The sequence below is a fragment of the Uranotaenia lowii genome, chromosome 2 (genome assembly GCF_029784155.1).
Source record: "Uranotaenia lowii strain MFRU-FL chromosome 2, ASM2978415v1, whole genome shotgun sequence".
NCBI lineage: Eukaryota > Metazoa > Arthropoda > Insecta > Diptera > Culicidae > Uranotaenia > Uranotaenia lowii.
This window is the reverse complement of record NC_073692.1, coordinates 144,069,761-144,088,486: the sequence shown is the minus strand read 5'-3', so window position 1 is coordinate 144,088,486 and position 18,726 is coordinate 144,069,761. Positions and strand designations below refer to the sequence as shown.

General features: G+C 34.3%; 1 protein-coding gene across 1 annotated transcript in view; it reads left to right on the top strand.

The window, feature by feature from the left end:
- LOC129741940 (uncharacterized) overlaps positions 1 to 16,840 on the top strand; it is a 46,018-nt gene extending 29,178 nt beyond the window's left edge. Inside the window, exon 6 of the mRNA XM_055733766.1 lies at positions 14,578 to 16,840. Coding sequence (XP_055589741.1) covers positions 14,578 to 14,961 — 384 coding nt within the window. The 3' untranslated portion in view covers positions 14,962 to 16,840. The remainder of the gene's footprint in view (positions 1 to 14,577) is intronic.
- The last annotated feature ends 1,886 nt before the right edge of the window (positions 16,841 to 18,726 follow it).

The window sequence follows — 18,726 nt, the reverse complement described above, 5'->3', positions numbered from 1 at the left end:
TCGATCGATCTCGGAAGGTAGTTTCCACACTGTTTGGAAAATTGCATCTCTCTCACCCTTCCATAAGTCTGGAATTGCTCATAGTGTGGAGAATTAAGGATTCTTTGGTGTTTTTCCAAGGTGCTAGAAGTTCTCATATACTTGGGAAAGAAATACTCAGCAGCCGATCCGATATTCACCGAGGTCCAATACGGGTTTATCAAGAAACGAGGAATCGTGACAAACCTAATGATCTATGTGAGCGATTTGCATATTCCAACAGGTGAGAATCTGCAAGTTGATTCGATATACCTCGATATTGCCAAAGCTTTCGACAAAGTACCTCAAAAAATCTTGAAAGAAAAACTTGATCGATACGGATTTCCCTAAATGGTTGAATTCGTATCAGCTGAATTGTCAAGGTTTTATTAACATTCGAGAAACCCACTTCTCCGTGTTCGACATGCCGTCTAATGTTCCGCAGGGTAGTCATCTTGGGCCGCTTATCTTCTCGTTTTTTTTTTACAAACTACCTGGTAACATTCCTGCAGTCATATAAACTGCTGTTCGAGGATGATCTGAAAATCTACCGGGCCGTTTAATTGAAACTGGATTGTCTGGATCCTCGGTTGTCATCGACTACATTTTGTATAGATCCTCGGTTGTCTAGGACGAAGTTTTAAGTGACACCTCTCTTTAAGGAGTAACCTTTATTAGAGACTTCGGAGTAACGTTTGATCAAAAGCCTTTTTTGTCCAACACACCGTGACCACCACAGCCAGAGCCTTCGCTTCCTGCGTCAGAATACAATCAGCTTTGAAGACCCGTATGCTCTGAAAACAGTGTTCTGCTCATTGGTACGCAGTGTTCTGAAATACGCGGTACCAGTCTGGGCACAGCAAAAGAATTGAAAGGATCCAGATCCGCTACCCATTGCGTCAATTGTATTGGCCAGATCCCGTACGGCTTCCACCTTATTCTAAGAGGTTTGCTTTGCTATCAATGACGTCTTTTTTTCTTTTTTTTTCTTGTAGAGGAGAGCGATGACGTCTTTGAGTCAAAGATTAACTTTTCTACAACGCACTTTTTTTACGATATCTTGACAAATGCCATTGACTGCCCGCATTTGCTTCAGAGATTAAACTTGTATGTTTTGGTTCGCCGATTGCGCAACCAATCCATGTTTAAGTTGCCAAGAAGCAGGATAGTCTTCGGAAAAAATCACCCCTTTGTTCGATGTTGTGCAGTTTTTAATGATGTATCGCACTTGTTCGACTATCATTTAACTAAACCTATGTTTAAAAGTGCAATCCGTGTTGTCACCTAACTTATCATTATTATTTTAATCATATTATCAGATAATTTTAAATTATCAGTCTGTATGACAGCGGTCATAAGATTCAGAAATAAATAAAATTGTCCTCAACACTTAAGCCACAGAGAACAGACGTACAAGCTCGAACAAAAAATTTTCAAAAAAGTGTGAAATCCTCTCATTAGAAAAATACGTTAGAAACAAACTAGAAACATAATTTATTGCGCTATTCAAAAGTTACTAATCAACATTTAAAGTACCGAGTTTTCAAAAAGGCGTATCGTATATAAACTCATAAATAATTAAAACAATGCAACCAACATTGCAATGCTTCATCAAATTTTCGATAGACTTCAATTCAATGCTTGATCAATGCAATTAGAACTACTTTTGACTGGACCAAATTTCACTTCACTATTTTTGCACTACTGAGGTAGTCAAAATTAACTGACAGTTTTGGATTTTTTTGCACTTCTTCTTCAGTCAAATAGGAACACTCTTGACGATCATTCTCACGCAGCAGTACTGATTCTAGACATCTCAACACGGTTTACTTTTAAGTATCACTTTTGCATTCCATTGTTTGAAATTACGCACTAAAGCAAGTTTGAAGGAAATAGCGAATGAATTTTAAGTCATTTTTTCATTCTGCAACATGAGAAATATATTATTTACGAAACTCAACAGCGATTTTCATGAAACATTCCAGGCTCGAACTGTTCAGACCTGTTCTCTTTGGTGAGTTGGAGACCCAGTTGGCCCAGTTAAAAACAAAAATTTATTTCAAAAAAGTCGTTGGAATTTTTACACAAGTTTCGTGGGCTGGCTTGTACGTCTGTTTTCTGTGCTTAAGCTGAATGTTGGGAGATTTTCTTTTCTTCAATAAATAAATTCCATGCTGTGGGTTTCAAACAAAATTTCCTTATAAAGAATTGTTTTGTTTATCTAACTCAGCTTGAAAATATACAGCCAAATCGAATGTTCAGTTCAAAAGTTCAAAAAGTGTAGTTTCGAAAGATGTTTGAAATGGTATAATCGGATTTTTCAAATATAACTTCAGCTGATTGTACACGTGAAAATGCGTAATTTTCCCACTATGTTTAACTCTTCCTAATTTTTTTTATTTTTTTTTAGAAATTTTTCGAAAGGGTTCATAATGGCGCACATTTCGTTCTGGTCTTGATAATGCAAAAGACATCTTCACTTACTTCGAAACATTTCAAAGGATCACACTGCGCAGCACCTATAATATGAAAGAAATAAAAAAAAAATGATCAAAATTTCGCCAGAAACGAAATATTTTACATTATTTTTAATATCACTCATTTAACAAAGAAACATAATTTTGGGTGTCTATATTATTAAAAACGATTTTACAGGAATATAGTGTTAGATTTAGTCTATAATAAGCCTTCCAGATTTTTTTCTATAGATATCAGAATCCGGGCATTCGATTACTTAATTTTAAACTAAAAAAGCGGGCAATATCCGGGCAAATACGGCCAAAATCCAGGTATTTTTCATATAAGACAAGAGAAATTGTGAAAAATAAACATAATGAAAAATGACTTTTTAATCAAGGCACGTCAGTGGCGTTCAATTTGGATCTAAAAATTCCTTAAAACGTATGCAAATTTATTTCGCTAAAGCAAGTTAAAAACAATTTGTGTTTGGCGCAAAAATCATGCTTATGTTTTAAGTTATGATTTTGGCAGAGTTGTGAAAAAAACGGACAAAATCCGGACTGCAACATTTTTACATTGTGGGCGTTTTTGATAAATTTTAAAACGTGTTGATCACCTATTCAATTGTTATTATAAATAAAGTCATTTTTGTTCTACAGTCTGAAATACATAAATAAAATAGTTGAAGGAAATAGAAATCATTTAATTCTCGTTCATAGTTTGTTATACGAGAATTCAAGAATATTTCGAAGGAGAATTTTGATTACATGGGGTTATCCTTAACTCCTTAACAAAATTCAAAATTTCAATAAAATTCACGAAAAACGGATCAAAATTTTGAATAATTTCTTTGTAAATTATATTGCATTTTTTGCTTACTGTTAAGTAAGTTTTGCTTCCTTGCTCAAGTTGTTAAAAATGCAAACATAGGGCATTGTCTGTTAGAAAAGAACAAGGTCGACGAAATAAATTCTGTTTTTTTGGCGAATAAAAATACTGACTTTCTGTGAGTTTACCTAAAAATTCTGCGATAGTTTTCTGTGACCTTTTTTTTCTTATGTTTCATTGAAAATTCATGAAACATTAGGGTAAATGATCTTGAGCGGAACTAAATGGCTCAATTCGACGCAACTCGATTTAGTTCAGCGGATAGATCTTGGTTTCTGCTTTCTAATGATGATTTTTAGAATATTTTAGAGTAAATCCTAATAACTCTAGAGTTGTTTTACTGGAGTAAGAATTCTGATCTTGAGCGGAACCACGCTGATCTTGAGCGGAACTAAAATATGATCTTGAGCGGAACCATTTTCTTCTGTCAACATCTTTAATAGCTCTCATTCCTAATACTTGTGTAACTGTGAAACTTCAATTAAATTTCATCTTTGAAGATTTTAAAGTTAAAAAATTATTTTTTTTACGTTAAAAAAAGAAACTTAGCGTTCCAAAGTTGTTCTCAAAATATCCGTTCAAATTTATTGCTTGCTTAACCTTCCAAAGCTGTTCGCAAAATCTGCGTTTCGAGGAAATTTGACTTGTAATTTGTTGTTATTCCCGTGGCCGCAAATGCTGACCGATTTTTATGATATTGGATTCATTGTGTAGGTTATTTTTTCTAGTTTCTAAATATTTTAAAAGGAAGTGAATTTGTTCTACTAGGTTGTCTGTAGTTGGCTCCGAATGAAAAAAGTCCCAAAAAACAATTTTAATTTTAAACTGCTTATAATTTCTGACAACTTTACAGTATTTGGGTTCTTTTTAAATTTCTGGAATTGTTAAGAATACATCTATCCGACGATGTATAAATATGTGGGGGACCAATGAATTTTTTGACCGCTATTCTGGATTTTCCGGTAGAAAAAAAATCTAACTCAAAACAAAGACATCAAATTTCGTCTTTGCATCGCTGTACCTCATTTCTTAATGAATTAATATTTCAAACTTCAATTTTAGTTCTTTCTCATTAATTTGATTAACATTTTCATAGAATATATTTGGTCTCTCAAAAATGTCAGTTCCTCAGTATATTGTAATTATGATAAAGATGCTTTGAATCTGCGCTTCGGGTCATATTGACCCGAACGACTTTTGAAAGTAACGACAGAGTCAGAAATACATAAGAAGGTGCCTTAAATTACAGATTTTGCAAAAAAATCATTTTTAAATTTTAGTTGGGAAAAATCAGTTTACGTTGAAAATCTTTTCATACTTTTCTAATTCAAAGTAAGAAACCTAAATTAAATATTGACCAAAAAAAAATTTAATTATGGAAATCCGATCAAAGTTCAAAAATTCTGTGAAATCTGTGATGAAAGTTTCCTCAAAATTCTGTGAAAAACAGATTTTTCTGTGATTTCGGCAATCTTGCTCTAAGCAACTCATTCATAGAATAAAGTTTATGATAAATTCCAGTTTCTTATGAATCAAGATTAAATTTATTTATATTTAAAATTTATGGAAACATTAATTATTTAGCTCAATTGATAAAACAATCATTTCTTAAATCGACTTCCAGTTCGAGCTGAAGTGTAAAATCAAACACAAGGGAATTGGATAAAGTTCCAATACCGGGCCAGCAATTGAATCGTGGAGTATTATAAAATAACTAACCCGGTGTGCTTTGCTACACTTTGTAAAACTGAAGGAATTTGTGTTAAAAACAATTTAAATTTTTGTTTATTAGGTAGTATATCGTTTTCAATTGGAATTTGAACATATAAAACAACCTCTTTAAATGAAAGCTACTTCTTAAAGTACGAATCGTATCGGCAATGAAGATTGATTCTGATTCTGAAATAATGACTTAACTTTATTGGCTTCATTAGTTCTCGTATTATGCCAAAAATATGTATGAAAGCCTTCCTCCTCCTTCTCGTCGACCCTCTGAAAGAAAGAATCAAAAACACATTTCTTGTACCCCAAAAATTTAAACTTTTTGTGTGCCTAGCTTGGTACGCTATGACACCAATTAATTAATTTTTGTTCTATTCGAATTTAATTTTACATCTTTTTTTCCCTAAAGCTGATATAATAAGGAAATAAAAGGTGCTGCATATATTCAGGGGTAAAAATCGCGTGTGAGACATTAAGCATAAGTCAGCGCACCTAGCGGTTTATTTCGGAAGCTAGTAGTTCCGCTCAAGATCAAAGATGGTTCCACTCAAGATCATCTTTTACTTTTAAAAACTACTCGATTTATTGATATTTTGATGGAAAACTTGTTACAAAAACCCGAATAATGCTTCTTTAAGAATTTTTCTACCATTTTAGACATTAAGAATCAGTTTATAACGGCCAAGGGTTACATAAATTGACGTTCAAAGTCAGCGTAGATTGATGAAAATTGCAGCAGAAATGCGTATGTTTTTAAATCTTCTAATAACATTATTTCAGTCAATAGACTTAAGCAAAAATGTTAATGCTTGTATGAAAAGATTTTGAAAAAGTGTTTTTTCAATATTTTGATAAGATTCATAAAAAATCATTGCCTATATCTTAGGAAAAATAAATGGTTCCGCTCAAGATCAGATTTCGACTAGTTCCGCTCAAGATCATTTACCCTAGTTCTTTTTTACATTTGACTTGAGCAAAATCACTTAATTTTACTAATCTTAACAAATTTTTCCAATCATAACTTATAAATCGGAGTTTTATATTGACATCAAAATTAAAATTTTTGGAAATACGTACAAAATTAAAAAAAAAAAACTGTGATATCTGTGAATATTTTCAATATTCTGTGTTCTGTGACACAGATCCTGTTATGAAAATTTGCTCAACATTCTGTGAAATTATAGATTTTTTTGTGATTTCGGCAATAGATGTGATAAAAATTATTTATCGTAAATTTGTTTATCGTAATTTTAGCTGTGTTCTCACTAAGTAAATTCAATCATAAGAAGACTAAAATAAAATTGAGGCAGATTATCATTACCACCGTGATCATTTTCAAAAGTCACTATTACCGAAGAATTAAATTCACCATTTATCGTCGTTTAAATGTATTCCTAAGAGGAAACTTACTGTTCACAAAATTTAAAAAATGGTGATTAGAATATTTTTATTGAACTTCTAAAATCAGGATTATTTTAAAACGTATCGCTAAGATTTTTGAAGTACAGTACTCGCTCGTTAATCGGACGTTTTTAATAGGACACGAACGGTAATCGAAGTTTTTGGGAGCTGAGTCGGAAGCCAGTGTTACTCAAAATACAGACGTTTTGTTGAAATAATTCCAAAAATTCAAATTTTTATTATATGTTATCAGGCAATGCCATTGTTTTCATTTATTTGATACTAAATGTTTGTTGTTATTGAAACTCATTCGATTCAGTTTTTCTCACTACTTATACTCAACCTTTAATAATATAATAATTATGGTGATGAAGATTTTGAAAAAATTTTGATCAAAATAATGTTTCTGTCAACTTCACCTTCGATAATCGGACGTTTTTGGTAGTCGGACGCACCCTTGAGTTTCAAAAGCGTCCGATTAACGAGCGAGTACTGTATTTGAATGAAAAAAATAAAGGGCTTAAGTTGCTGTCTCAGTGAACTTACCGAGAACAAAAAACTGAAATCAGTAGAATGTGCTTGTGCAAAGAATCATGCCGTCTTATAACTAGTTTCAAAGTTTTATAAAAGTCGTTTTATTATCAAAATTCTCAAAATAATGCTACTGATTTCTTTTAAAGTTAATATCGATTTTTTTTTTAATCTTCGGATGTAATTTCGGCTTGAACTTTCTCGCCACGGTTGATGACATTGTGCTTAAGAAGGAAATGAGCAAAAAGTGTGCATTTTCTTTACGCCAATAAAAAAAACAGCAAATTGATTTATATCATTTTTGATTTCGATTTCAAGAGCGCGCAAAACGGGAGACTATCATTAAGAAATCGGAACAAATTTTGCATACACTTACGGTGTGAATGTCAAATGAGCTGGTGGAATTGATGAAGAAACCAACAAACAAATGAGAGAGCCACACACCACTCACAGCCACATTTTAAGCGTTTTAACAGCGGCGGGCGGTTGTTTATTTGATAAATATTTTATGGCCCGGTTACTCTTGAATGGAGCCAAATTTCCAATGATGTTGGATTTATTGGCCATTGCCTAGGTTCGCAATTCGTGCACGGGGTTAATTTACCTACTACGCACTGAAGGTGGAATAGATCACAACCTGTGTGAATTTTTAAATTTGTGTTACGTGTTAAAAATACTAAAAATTCACTTACTTTTTAGCAACCATTTCATATAGCAATGTTTTCAATCCAACTAGGAATTCGCAAAACAAACAGGTCGGTTTAGGAAAAAAAAACATTTTTTTAAGAGGCGCTCTAGAACACCTGTTTCTATTCATTGAGAGTCATTCAAAAATACCAAACGATTCAAAACCAACCGAGACTTATCGAGCACCTATCTTATCGGACGTTGAGCATCAGGCCAAGCTACGGAACAGGCGCGGACTAACCCTTCAAATCCGGGCGACCTTCCCCGAGATATGATTAATCATCTCACAATGCGTGCTGTCCTTTGATGGCGAAAATAAACGACAACAAGAGAGAAGAGGGAAAAAAAACATGGCCGAACGAAGGTATTGAAATTCTGATATGAAACATTGTACTTGAACTAATATCTGGAGCACTCTTCAGCTCGCGCACAGCCGTAGTATCCAGGACAGACAGATAAGTGTGGTTAGTTACTCTAAAAAAAGATGACAAACATTATGCAAAGGAAAATAGCACTTCAGAATCAAGCAAACACGAGACTTGCGACCGACTGACTGTACTCTGAAAGTTGTCTGTTCGATGATTTCTGATCTGATTACAAAGAAAATAATGGAACAACACGTAGAATATCAAGGTTATCATAAAACAGTTTTCCAATAGGAAATTCGATGCTCAAAAGGGCAATGAATCCCAAACTCGAGTGGAGAAATAAGCTTGTGCAAAGGATTATCGATTAGTTTAAAACCACACATTTCCCTGAGCACTCGATTTCGAATTAAATCTGCTCTTGAGTTAAGTTTCCACCGGAAAACACCAGCTCTCAAGACCAGAGGCTGTCATTTCAACAATAAAATCGAAAGAGTTTAACGGATCTATCGTCACCTTCTCCACGCCACTCAAGCTAGTGACTGGCAAAAAGAGTAATTTTACACTGATTTGTAACACAAATCGCGGCAAGGTTATCATAATCTTATTAATCCAATTTACTTCTCAGATTATTCATGAGCGCGCCGTTTTTTTTTCTCCTCTCCCCTCCTACAAATGCACAACAGCCTGCATTCCACCTCGATGCGCATATTAGCAATAGTGATTTATGATTTAAGAACGCTTCACATTGTAAAACTGCGCGCGCTTGCACCGTTACAGAAAAACTTGATGACTGGACTGACTGGACACACCAGGTTTGGATGACGAAACTTGAATCGCTTGACACTACTTGTGTTCACCTAAAGGTATAGTCGTTTAACAACCGATCATATTTCTGACCATCATCATAGGACATTAGGTACATACCTACATACATGCAGGTACGACAAGTGACAGCAACAACGTTAATTTTTCCCTTTCGTGGCAATTTGTGAACTTTCTATGCGCGGCCATCAAATGGTTAGGTATCAACACTTAGAAGCACGTGTGAAAAAATTAATTTCATTAATGGAGCTTGCTATGGGAGCACGGTGATTAATAACGTGTCAGCTCTTTGGTAGTCTAATTGAGAGCAGATTTCACGGTGTCTGGTGCAGCGTCTGGTGTCTGCATGGATCTGAATTGGGGTCACAATATTAAGAAACAATCATGTTAACTGTTCATCAGCATTCTGCTAGTCCAAGATGACCACTGGTTCCCGATTGGGATCAATATGGCATAAATCGTGACTGTATCAATGGATCATATTTGGTTGAACCCATTTCAGAATCAATTACCTTTTTCTCGAAGTCGAAGTTGCACTTAATTAACTTATTATTGTAAATTGAAGCGACTAAAAATATTGAAATAAATATCTCGCAGAAAATGCCGAAAATATCGTTCAAAAAGCCACTGTTTTTTGCCAACCTTAATATGTTAAACTTGCCAAAGTTGTATATTAAACAAATGTCATAATACGATTTGATTTTGAAAACACCATTATCTACGAATTGTGAAAGATATACAAAGCTCATAAAGGGTTCTGGGCTCTCAGCTATATCTACCGCTATATAAAAAAATGTTTTCATCCAAAGGCTGGTTCACCTTAGTCTCTCTAACTCTCAACTCAGGAATTTTGAAAAAAGAACATGGGATTGTCAAATTCTGATAGAATCGATTGATTTTTATATTGTAACATTCCAGGTAAAAAACCCAAAGTAAATAAAATTTTCAAGTTTCCAGATTTTATACTTATATGTACCTAACAAATGTACTAGAGTGCCCCAAATGACCCGATTTTAAAAAAAGTTATAAGCTGCAGGCTTAAATTAATCCTATGCCTTGTACAAGATCTCATGCCAAGTTGGCGCAAGATCGGATCAAGGGAAGGGTCCGCTCAACGAGCCTGAAGTTTGTATGGCATTTTGAGACATTTTGTTCGGGAGAAACATGAAAAACCATATTTTCGTAGGTGATTGAAAGAATTAGAGAAACATGAGCTATCAAAGAACGAAAGAACATAAGCCGTAAATATCATGAATTTTTCGAAAAAGATACAACGGCTCACCGGCAGGACTTGAACCTGCAATCTCCACTTCAGTACAACGGCGCGTTAGCCAATTTCACCACGGTGAACATGATGAAACCGGCCAACACGAGCAATCGAGCTCTGCCGATCAACTGCTGGACCTTCTATCGAAAACACTTGTATATCCCGCATGTGATCTTTCCCGCTATCGATCTCTCTTGTTTTTCTCTAACCCCACCCATCGACTCGGGATTTTAGCCGAGCGAGCACATGGTCGGCACCGTTGTACTGAAGCGGAGATTGCAGGTTCAAGTCCTGCCGGTGAGCCGTTGTATCTTTTCCGAAAAATTCATGATATTTACGGCTTATGTTCTTTCGTTCTTTGATAGCTCATGTTTCTCTAATTCTTTCCATCACCTACGAAAATATGATTATTTTCAGGTACAAAGATGTACCAAGCGATTTCATAACATCAGTATTGATGAAAAACCAGTTTTTCATCAATAACTTTGGTTCCCTTCGGTCGATCTTTTAGAATACGGTTTTTCTTAAAGCCCAAATTTTGACATATATTTTATCCGAAGATTGCATTTCAATAAGAGCTAACATAAAGAAGTTATAAAGCTTCAAAAAGGCTTTTTAAAGGGTGGTATTCATCTCTTACTGTAGTAACGTAAATTAGTAATCTCAAAAGGTGTTTAAAAATAACTTTAAGCAATCATGTTAGAGAATTGGCTTGCCTCCGGCGGTATTAAGTTCTCTTAACTCTCTAGGCCTGAGACATTTCATTGTACGACATTTCATGACGTTCGTGAAACTAATTTTTAACTTTCATTTTCAATTTACAATTGAAGAAATCTTTTATATTGAAGCTCAAACCTTGACACACAAAAACCCTACCTCGCCTTTCAAATTAGTCTTTATTTGGAAGTGTATCTGAACAAGTTCATCCATTAATTTATAATAAATCGGATTTATCATTATAAATTTTATGCTGATATGAAATAAATCATTCGAAGTTCTAAGTAGAAACTTTGATTGAAGCTGTCCAAGGCACAATTTTTCCCGTATGTTTGGATAACGTGCCACTATTAAGCCTACCCCTATTCCGATTACTTAAATGGTATTTGTTCTGTGCTTGCAATATTCATTCTTTTCAAAACTTGGGAATTTATTATTTTTATTTTTATCAGCTCCAAATTTGATCATTCGAGGATTCGCGCATTTCCCAACCTGTACATTTTCAATGATGATGAATTATTAAATAAATCAAATTTTAAATATTAAAAAAAATACAAATTGTTTTGCAGATTTCAACAAATTTAATAAAGAAAATATAACAATTTTTTAAACAATTTTTTTTCAGTAATGTCAAAAATACTTTATTTTCCAAATTTTTAAAACTTGATAATTTTACATTTATCGTCCATTTATCATCATCAAAATATTATTCCTGAATCTAATAAAGTACAATAAACAAATTCAGAATCAGTTTGTATCTTTCCTGTTGATGTGTAGATCGGATATCAATGATTGATTTCACTCAAAATTGATTCATTTTTAACTTATAAACTCCATTTCGCCAAAACGAGAGGTGATAAACAAAATATGACAAAAGATTCGAGTTCAGAACGCTAAAATCTACCAAATCAATCATTAAAACATAGGCACCAAAATGCTGAATCTTGATTTATTTAAAATTTTACAATAAAATTTTACCATAGAAAGACCACGTAAGACGTTTTTATTGAAAAAAATTCTTCGATCTAGAATGTTAAAAACTTATCTTTTTCATCTTCATATTATTTTTTAATTAGAAGAGTTATTTTCATTTAGTAAAATATTTCAAGATTATGAAATTTATAAGCGGATAGAAAGTTGGAGAAAATGAAGAGATAAAGAAAATTAGCGAGTAGAATTAGAGTAAAAGCATTTTCATCACATATCAATAATTTGTCTCTCACAGAACAAATTTTCATTTTTCTAAACTTGAAATGTTCTTACCAAAGAACATTATTTTTACCGATTAGGCTAATAGGATAAATTAACCAAATGTTATTATATTTTTTTATTTTTCAAATAAATTTCGAACTGTGTTGTATTTTAAATACATAAAGATACTTGTGATGTGAACTTGAATCAAAAATGATTTAAAAAAAAAGGATTTGAATTTTTAAAAAGATTTTATCTCTCACTTAGATCACTGGCGCTCTTGAAATAGAATTAAATGTTCTTTTTTTTATCAAATTAAATTCAATCTTCATCTATGTATATGTTCTGAATAAATTCCCGTAAGTTCAAAATGGATTTTGTATTCCTTTTCATAAATTCACGTTTTAGAGCGTGATTAAATACTATTTCAAATTTAAGATGTTATAGATTTAATCAACACTTCAATTGAAAATGAAGAATAGAAATGTAAATTAATATAATAAAAAAAATAACAATTTTTATCGTTTTGTTAAACAATTTTTAGGCATGTTTAAAATCTGACCCGATCTGAAATTTATTTTAAATTCGGATTCAATCTTTTTTAAAATCGAGTGTTATATTTTATGTATTCTATCTCTGTGCACTGATTCTTATATCTGAAGCTTTAAATTTCGGCTTTATTTGATTTTTTTTATTCACATTCATTTTCTACTGTTTTGAAAATATTGAGAAAAAAAATATTGAAAAATTTCTAGTTCAAAACAAGGTTCATCATTTTGAATAATTTATTAGTAACTTATCGGAAATATCATTGATTTTAAACTTTGATTCTGATTAATTTTGCATCATATCAGTAAAGTTTATTATCTTTTCGAGTTTGTGTGGTAGTTATGAGTAAGAAAATGGTTTTATAATCAACTTTTTACTTTAGTGTGCGTTTTGGTATCGTCATTATTTCTTGCTAAATTTCAATTTCGATGTTATTGATGAAAAACTGGTTTTTCATGTTTTTCCCGAACAAATCCCACTCGACCCCTTCACGTGATCCGATCTCGCCCAAATTTGGCATGAGATCTTGTACTAGGCCCAGAATCAATTTTAACCTGCAGCGCACATTTCACAAGTTTTGAATTCCCCATACAAATTTGGGACAGTCAAATATGTACATTGTACATGTAATAAAAATATCTTAAACACAATTTTTCAATTGAAAATTGATACCAAATTACTCAACACTGCAAAAAATCTTAACATTACAACCACAGTCAGACGGTTATCGTGGCAACAAATACAAAAATAGGCTACTTTACTCTAGTCTACTCTATTCTACTCTATTCTACTCTATTCTATTCTACTCTACTGTACTCTACTCTACTCTATTCTACTCTACTCTACTTTATATCTACTCTACTCTACTGTACTCTACTCTACTCTACTCTTTTCTACTCTATTCTACTCTACTCTACTCTACTCTACTCTACTGTACTGTACTGTACTGTACTGTACTGTACTGTACTGTACTGTACTGTACTATACTGTACTGTACTGCACTGTGCTGCACTGCACTGTACTGTACTGTACTGTATTCCACTATACTCTACTGTACTCTACTCTACGCTACTCTACTCTATTCTACTCTACTCTACTCTACTCTACTCTACTCTTCTCTACTCTACTCTACTCTACGCTACTCTACGCTACTCTACTCTACTCTACCCTACTCTACTCTACTCTACTCTACTCTACTCTACTCTACTCTACTCTACTCTACTCTACTCTACTCTACTCTACTCTACTCTACTCTACTCTACTCTACTCTACTCTACTCTACTCTACTCTACTCTACTCTACTCTTCTCTACTCTTCTCTACTCTACTCTACTCTACTCTACTCTACTCTACTCTACTCTACTCTACTCTACTCTACTCTACTCTACTCTACTCTACTCTACTCTACTCTACTCTACTCTACTCTACTGTACTCTACTCAATTCTACTTTACTCTACTCTACTCTATTCTGCTCTATTCTGCTCTATTCTACTCTACTCTACTCTACTCTTCTGTACTGTAGTCTATTTTACTCTACTGTACTCAATTCTTCTCTACTCTACTCTACTCTACTCTACTCTACTCTACTCTTCTCTTCTCTACCTTCCTTTCTCCACCTTCCTTTCTCTACTGTACTCTACTTTACTCTACTCTACTCTACTCAACTCTACTTTGGTGCACATTTCAATTGGGTTGAAAGCACAGTTTGGAGGTGGAAATAAACAATTGTAGAGTAGACTTAAGTCTGGAGAACAGCTCATAACAGATTGATGCAGCGAGTCCAGAGAAAAGCGTTAGGATATGTGCATTTAACCCTTCAAACAAACTAAATATTTATGAAGAAATATTGACAACATGTTTCAAGATCATTAGGAGAATACTTTTATCTCAATCATCTTTGAAAATTCGATTTGAGTTCATCTAACTATTTCCCTTCTTGTTTCGGACCACTTGCAGCAACGAGATGACCGGCGGAGGGCGAACCATAACGAAATCGAACGGCGGCGGCGGGACAAAATCAACAACTGGATCCACGAGCTGAACAAGATCATCCCCGCGGAGCATATGAACAGCCCCTCGACGGATCCCCAGCAGAACAAGCAGAACGGAGGCCAGGGCGATAACCTGTCCAAGGGAGGCATCCTGGCGAAGGCGTGCGAGTACATCACCCGGCTAAAGGACACCAGCGACAAACTAACCGAGTGCCTTGCCGAGAAAGATCAGATCCTGCTGGAGAACCTGCAGCTCAAGGAAAGCATCAACCACCTGCTGGCAGAGAACAAACGGCTACAGTCGGAGCTTCAGTTTGCGCTTGCCACCAACGTTAAGATAGAGTCGTAGCCATCATCAAAAAGTCATTATCATGTTATCATAGTCTAAATAGTAGGGTATTAGAATCGCTGTGCGAAAACGACGACTTCGAGCTGACTGTTTGTGATGTGCGCGAGAGTTCGAGAACATGAAAGTGTGCTATACACCTAGTAAGAACGCTGTGCGATCAAACACATATACACATAACATATACAAAACTATATACATAGTACATCAGTAATCCGTAAGTATTCGTCATAACTAATTGATTGATCAATTTACCATATAGCGTTATTTGTTGAACGATAATTGCACTGAAAACGGAGAAAAGACACATATGCATACCCAGTATCGACTGTGTAGAGACGACGACGTCAGACGTTTTAGGAAGACACTTGTACACAATCATCGAAAATTGACGAACGACGGAAAACAATACGATAAACACAAAAAAGGTTCGTTAGAAAAGCCCGTATCCGATGCAAAACGTCAGGAAAATTAAGCGTAAACCTACCCACAGAACACCCCCTCATACATATGAATAGTTGCAATTTGTTACCCTAGCACAGTCATCATCATCATCATCATCTTCCTGAGTCCAGTCTCGTTGTTGTTATCATTAGCATCGGAAGCGTTACAGTTGACACAATACGCCACCATGCTTCTTCCTTCAAAGGTACGTCGTGCTTTCCTAATTCCTGACGATATACGAACACGAAATTTTCCACCAGCTTACACAGTTCCTGGTATTTGCAGAGGCGATCATAATAAGGGTGCTTGCTTACTGTTGATCTGTTTCTGGAACAATGTACCAGTAGTTCCACCAGATTAATGTTTTCTCAAGGTCATATGTGAGCAGTAGAGTTTCAAGGACTGTGAAAATCACATCGGATAATAGAACATCAATTAGAATGCTATTCAATTTAAACGTCAAGAAAAAATAATGACTTATTCCGCTTAATTTTGGTGCTGTTAACTGGATAATTGAAGTCAGCAATATTTCTACCAAAGGACTTCAACGTTGCGATATAAAAATTGTTAGCTTGATCAATTTAGACTCAAAAGATACTCAACCGAGCACAAATCGAACAACCTTCGAACCCTGTTACCAATTTCGATCGTTTTAAGAAAACTAATTCACTTTCCAAGGCCCTCCCTATCCAACAGACTTCTTCAAACGAAAAAAAAAGAGATGTGTCGTGCCTTCGATCTGAATCGGGTGTATTCAACCTCAATTATCATGATGATAACACAAAGCGCATGGTTTAGAGTAGATTAAATCTTCCTCTTTGGTTGTCCAAACACTGGAACGGAATGCTATACCGAATGAACAAACTAATCGTCGTCGTCGTCATGTGTACCGTATCATTTATCGCGACGTCAACCTCGCTCCTCGGTGACGACGAGAGCGAGGGATGATGATGAGTTACACGGTCCAAAACAAACACCGTCACCACATCACAGCGCTCTAACATCGATCGTCATTCTAGCTAAAAGGTGCTAATACGCGATCGAAATCGCTCAGTACTGCTATTGAGTGTAAGTTTATTTTTCCCTCACATCCCCCGATGGAAAAAAAGGGTTGTGGGGCAATTTTGACAAACCATTAAAGATCGTGATCGATTTCTCCATCACAACAAATTTTTACAGTGGTTAGGTAGGATCATCGATTGGCATGGGATCGATTTGAGGGGAAACCAGACGCTAATTGATAGTGAAAACCGGTGCGCTCTATTAGGAACACGAATACACGCGGGGAAGGACGATTATTTGATCTACTATTTGTAGAGCAGCACAGTTAGCAACAGCCCGTACTGAATGGACGGATTTTGAAATTGGTTTCTTCCATCACTACCTAGAGGGCTAGTTTTTCGGTTTCCAGGGCTTTCATAACATTTTGTCCAATAACCTGTCCTTGTATATTAGGGTGTCCCAAAATTGCATTAGTTCTGGGAATCTGGGGGCTCACCCTCCAAATGGTAGATCAGGATGTGCCGAACAAACTTTTGTATGGAGCTGACTAAAAAAAATCATGTTTAGAGGTTCCGCAAGCGCGATCTTTAAAAAAAGTCCACTTTCAAAAGATTTGATTTTAAATAAATTCTGGGTCCAAAAATTTTCATAAAATTTATATATTTTATATTTTTTTAATTTTGTTTGAGTTAAAAACTACACGTAAAAAATACAAAATGAACCAAATTATTATCAAAATGTAAAACTAGCAAGCTATTTTCAAGGAAAAAAAATTTTTTGGTTCAAAAGTTTTGAATTCAACTGACCAAAATGTGTACCAAGCGTAGAATATTTTTGATACCAATGCCATCAAAAGATGCGGATTTTTGTGCACTTAAACTTTGCTGAACAAAACATGTGGTTTGTATCAACGTGTGAACAGCTATTCACGATGTAATGCTTAACAAAAATAACAATTTAGGATATTTTTTATTTAATTTATCAAATTTGTCCCAATAAATACCTACTTTAAAATCAAAATACTTGCAAAAAAAGACTTTGATGGTTTAAAGGAGTCATCAAAAGGCCATATGCCGAATTTGAGCAGAATCGGACAACAGGAAGGGGTTGCACTGAATCTCAAGTGGGAAAGGGATTCTGAGACATAGTGTTCTAAAGAAGCATAAAAAACTGGTTTTTCATCATACATTTTTGTCTTTACCAATCGATTGCTTGATTATGAAGGTTTTATTAAAATTTCAATTAAGACTAACATTTCACCTGAAGACTGCAACTCGATTGGACTTAAAACAAAAAAGTTATGGCTGTTCAAAGATTGTATTTTGGTTACAAATTGTCCTGTAAAACTCAATGAGTAAAAAGTACTCATTGTGTGTTAAACGACAATTTGCCACAAAAATACAATCTTGGAACAGCCATAACTTTTTTGTTTTAAGTCCAATCGAGTTGCAGTCTTCAAGTGAAATGTTAGTCTTAATTGAAATTTTAATAAAACCTTTATAATCAAGCAATCGATTGGTAAAGACAAAAATGCATGATGAAAAACCAGTTTTTTATGCTTCTTTAGAACACTATGTCTCAGAATCCCTTTCCCACTTGAGATTCAGTGCAACCCCTTCCTGTTGTCCGATTCTGCTCAAATTCGGCATATGGCCTTCTGATGACACCTTTAAACCATCAAAGTCTTTTTTTGCAAGTATTTTGATTTTAAAGTAGGTATTTATTAAGACAAATTTGATAAATTAGATAAAAAATATCCTAAATTGTTATTTTTGTTAAGCATCACATCATGAATAGCTGTTCACACGTTGATACAAACCACATGTTTTGTTCAGCAAAGTTTAAGTGCACAAAAATCCGCATCTTTTGATAGCATTGGTATCAAAAATATTCTACGTTTGGTACACATTTTGGTCAGTTGAATTCAAAATTTTTGGACCAAAAACTTTTTTTTTCTTGAAAATAGCTTGCTAGTTTTACCTTTTTATACAAATTTGGTTCATTTTGTATTTTTTACGTGTTGTTTTTAACTCAAACAAAATTAAAAAAATATAAAATATATAAATTTTATGAAAATTTTTGGACCCAGAATTTATTTAAAATCAAATCTTTTGAAAGTGGACTTTTTTTAAAGATCGCGCTTGCGGAACCTCTAAACATGATTTTTTTTAGTCAGCTCCATACAAAAGTTTGTTCGGCACATCCTGATCTACCATTTGGAGGGTGAGCCCCCAGATTCCCAGAACTAATGCAATTTTGGGACACCCTATTGTATATGTTTCAAATTTCCACATAAGCTACCGAGCGTTGAACATGTTATGG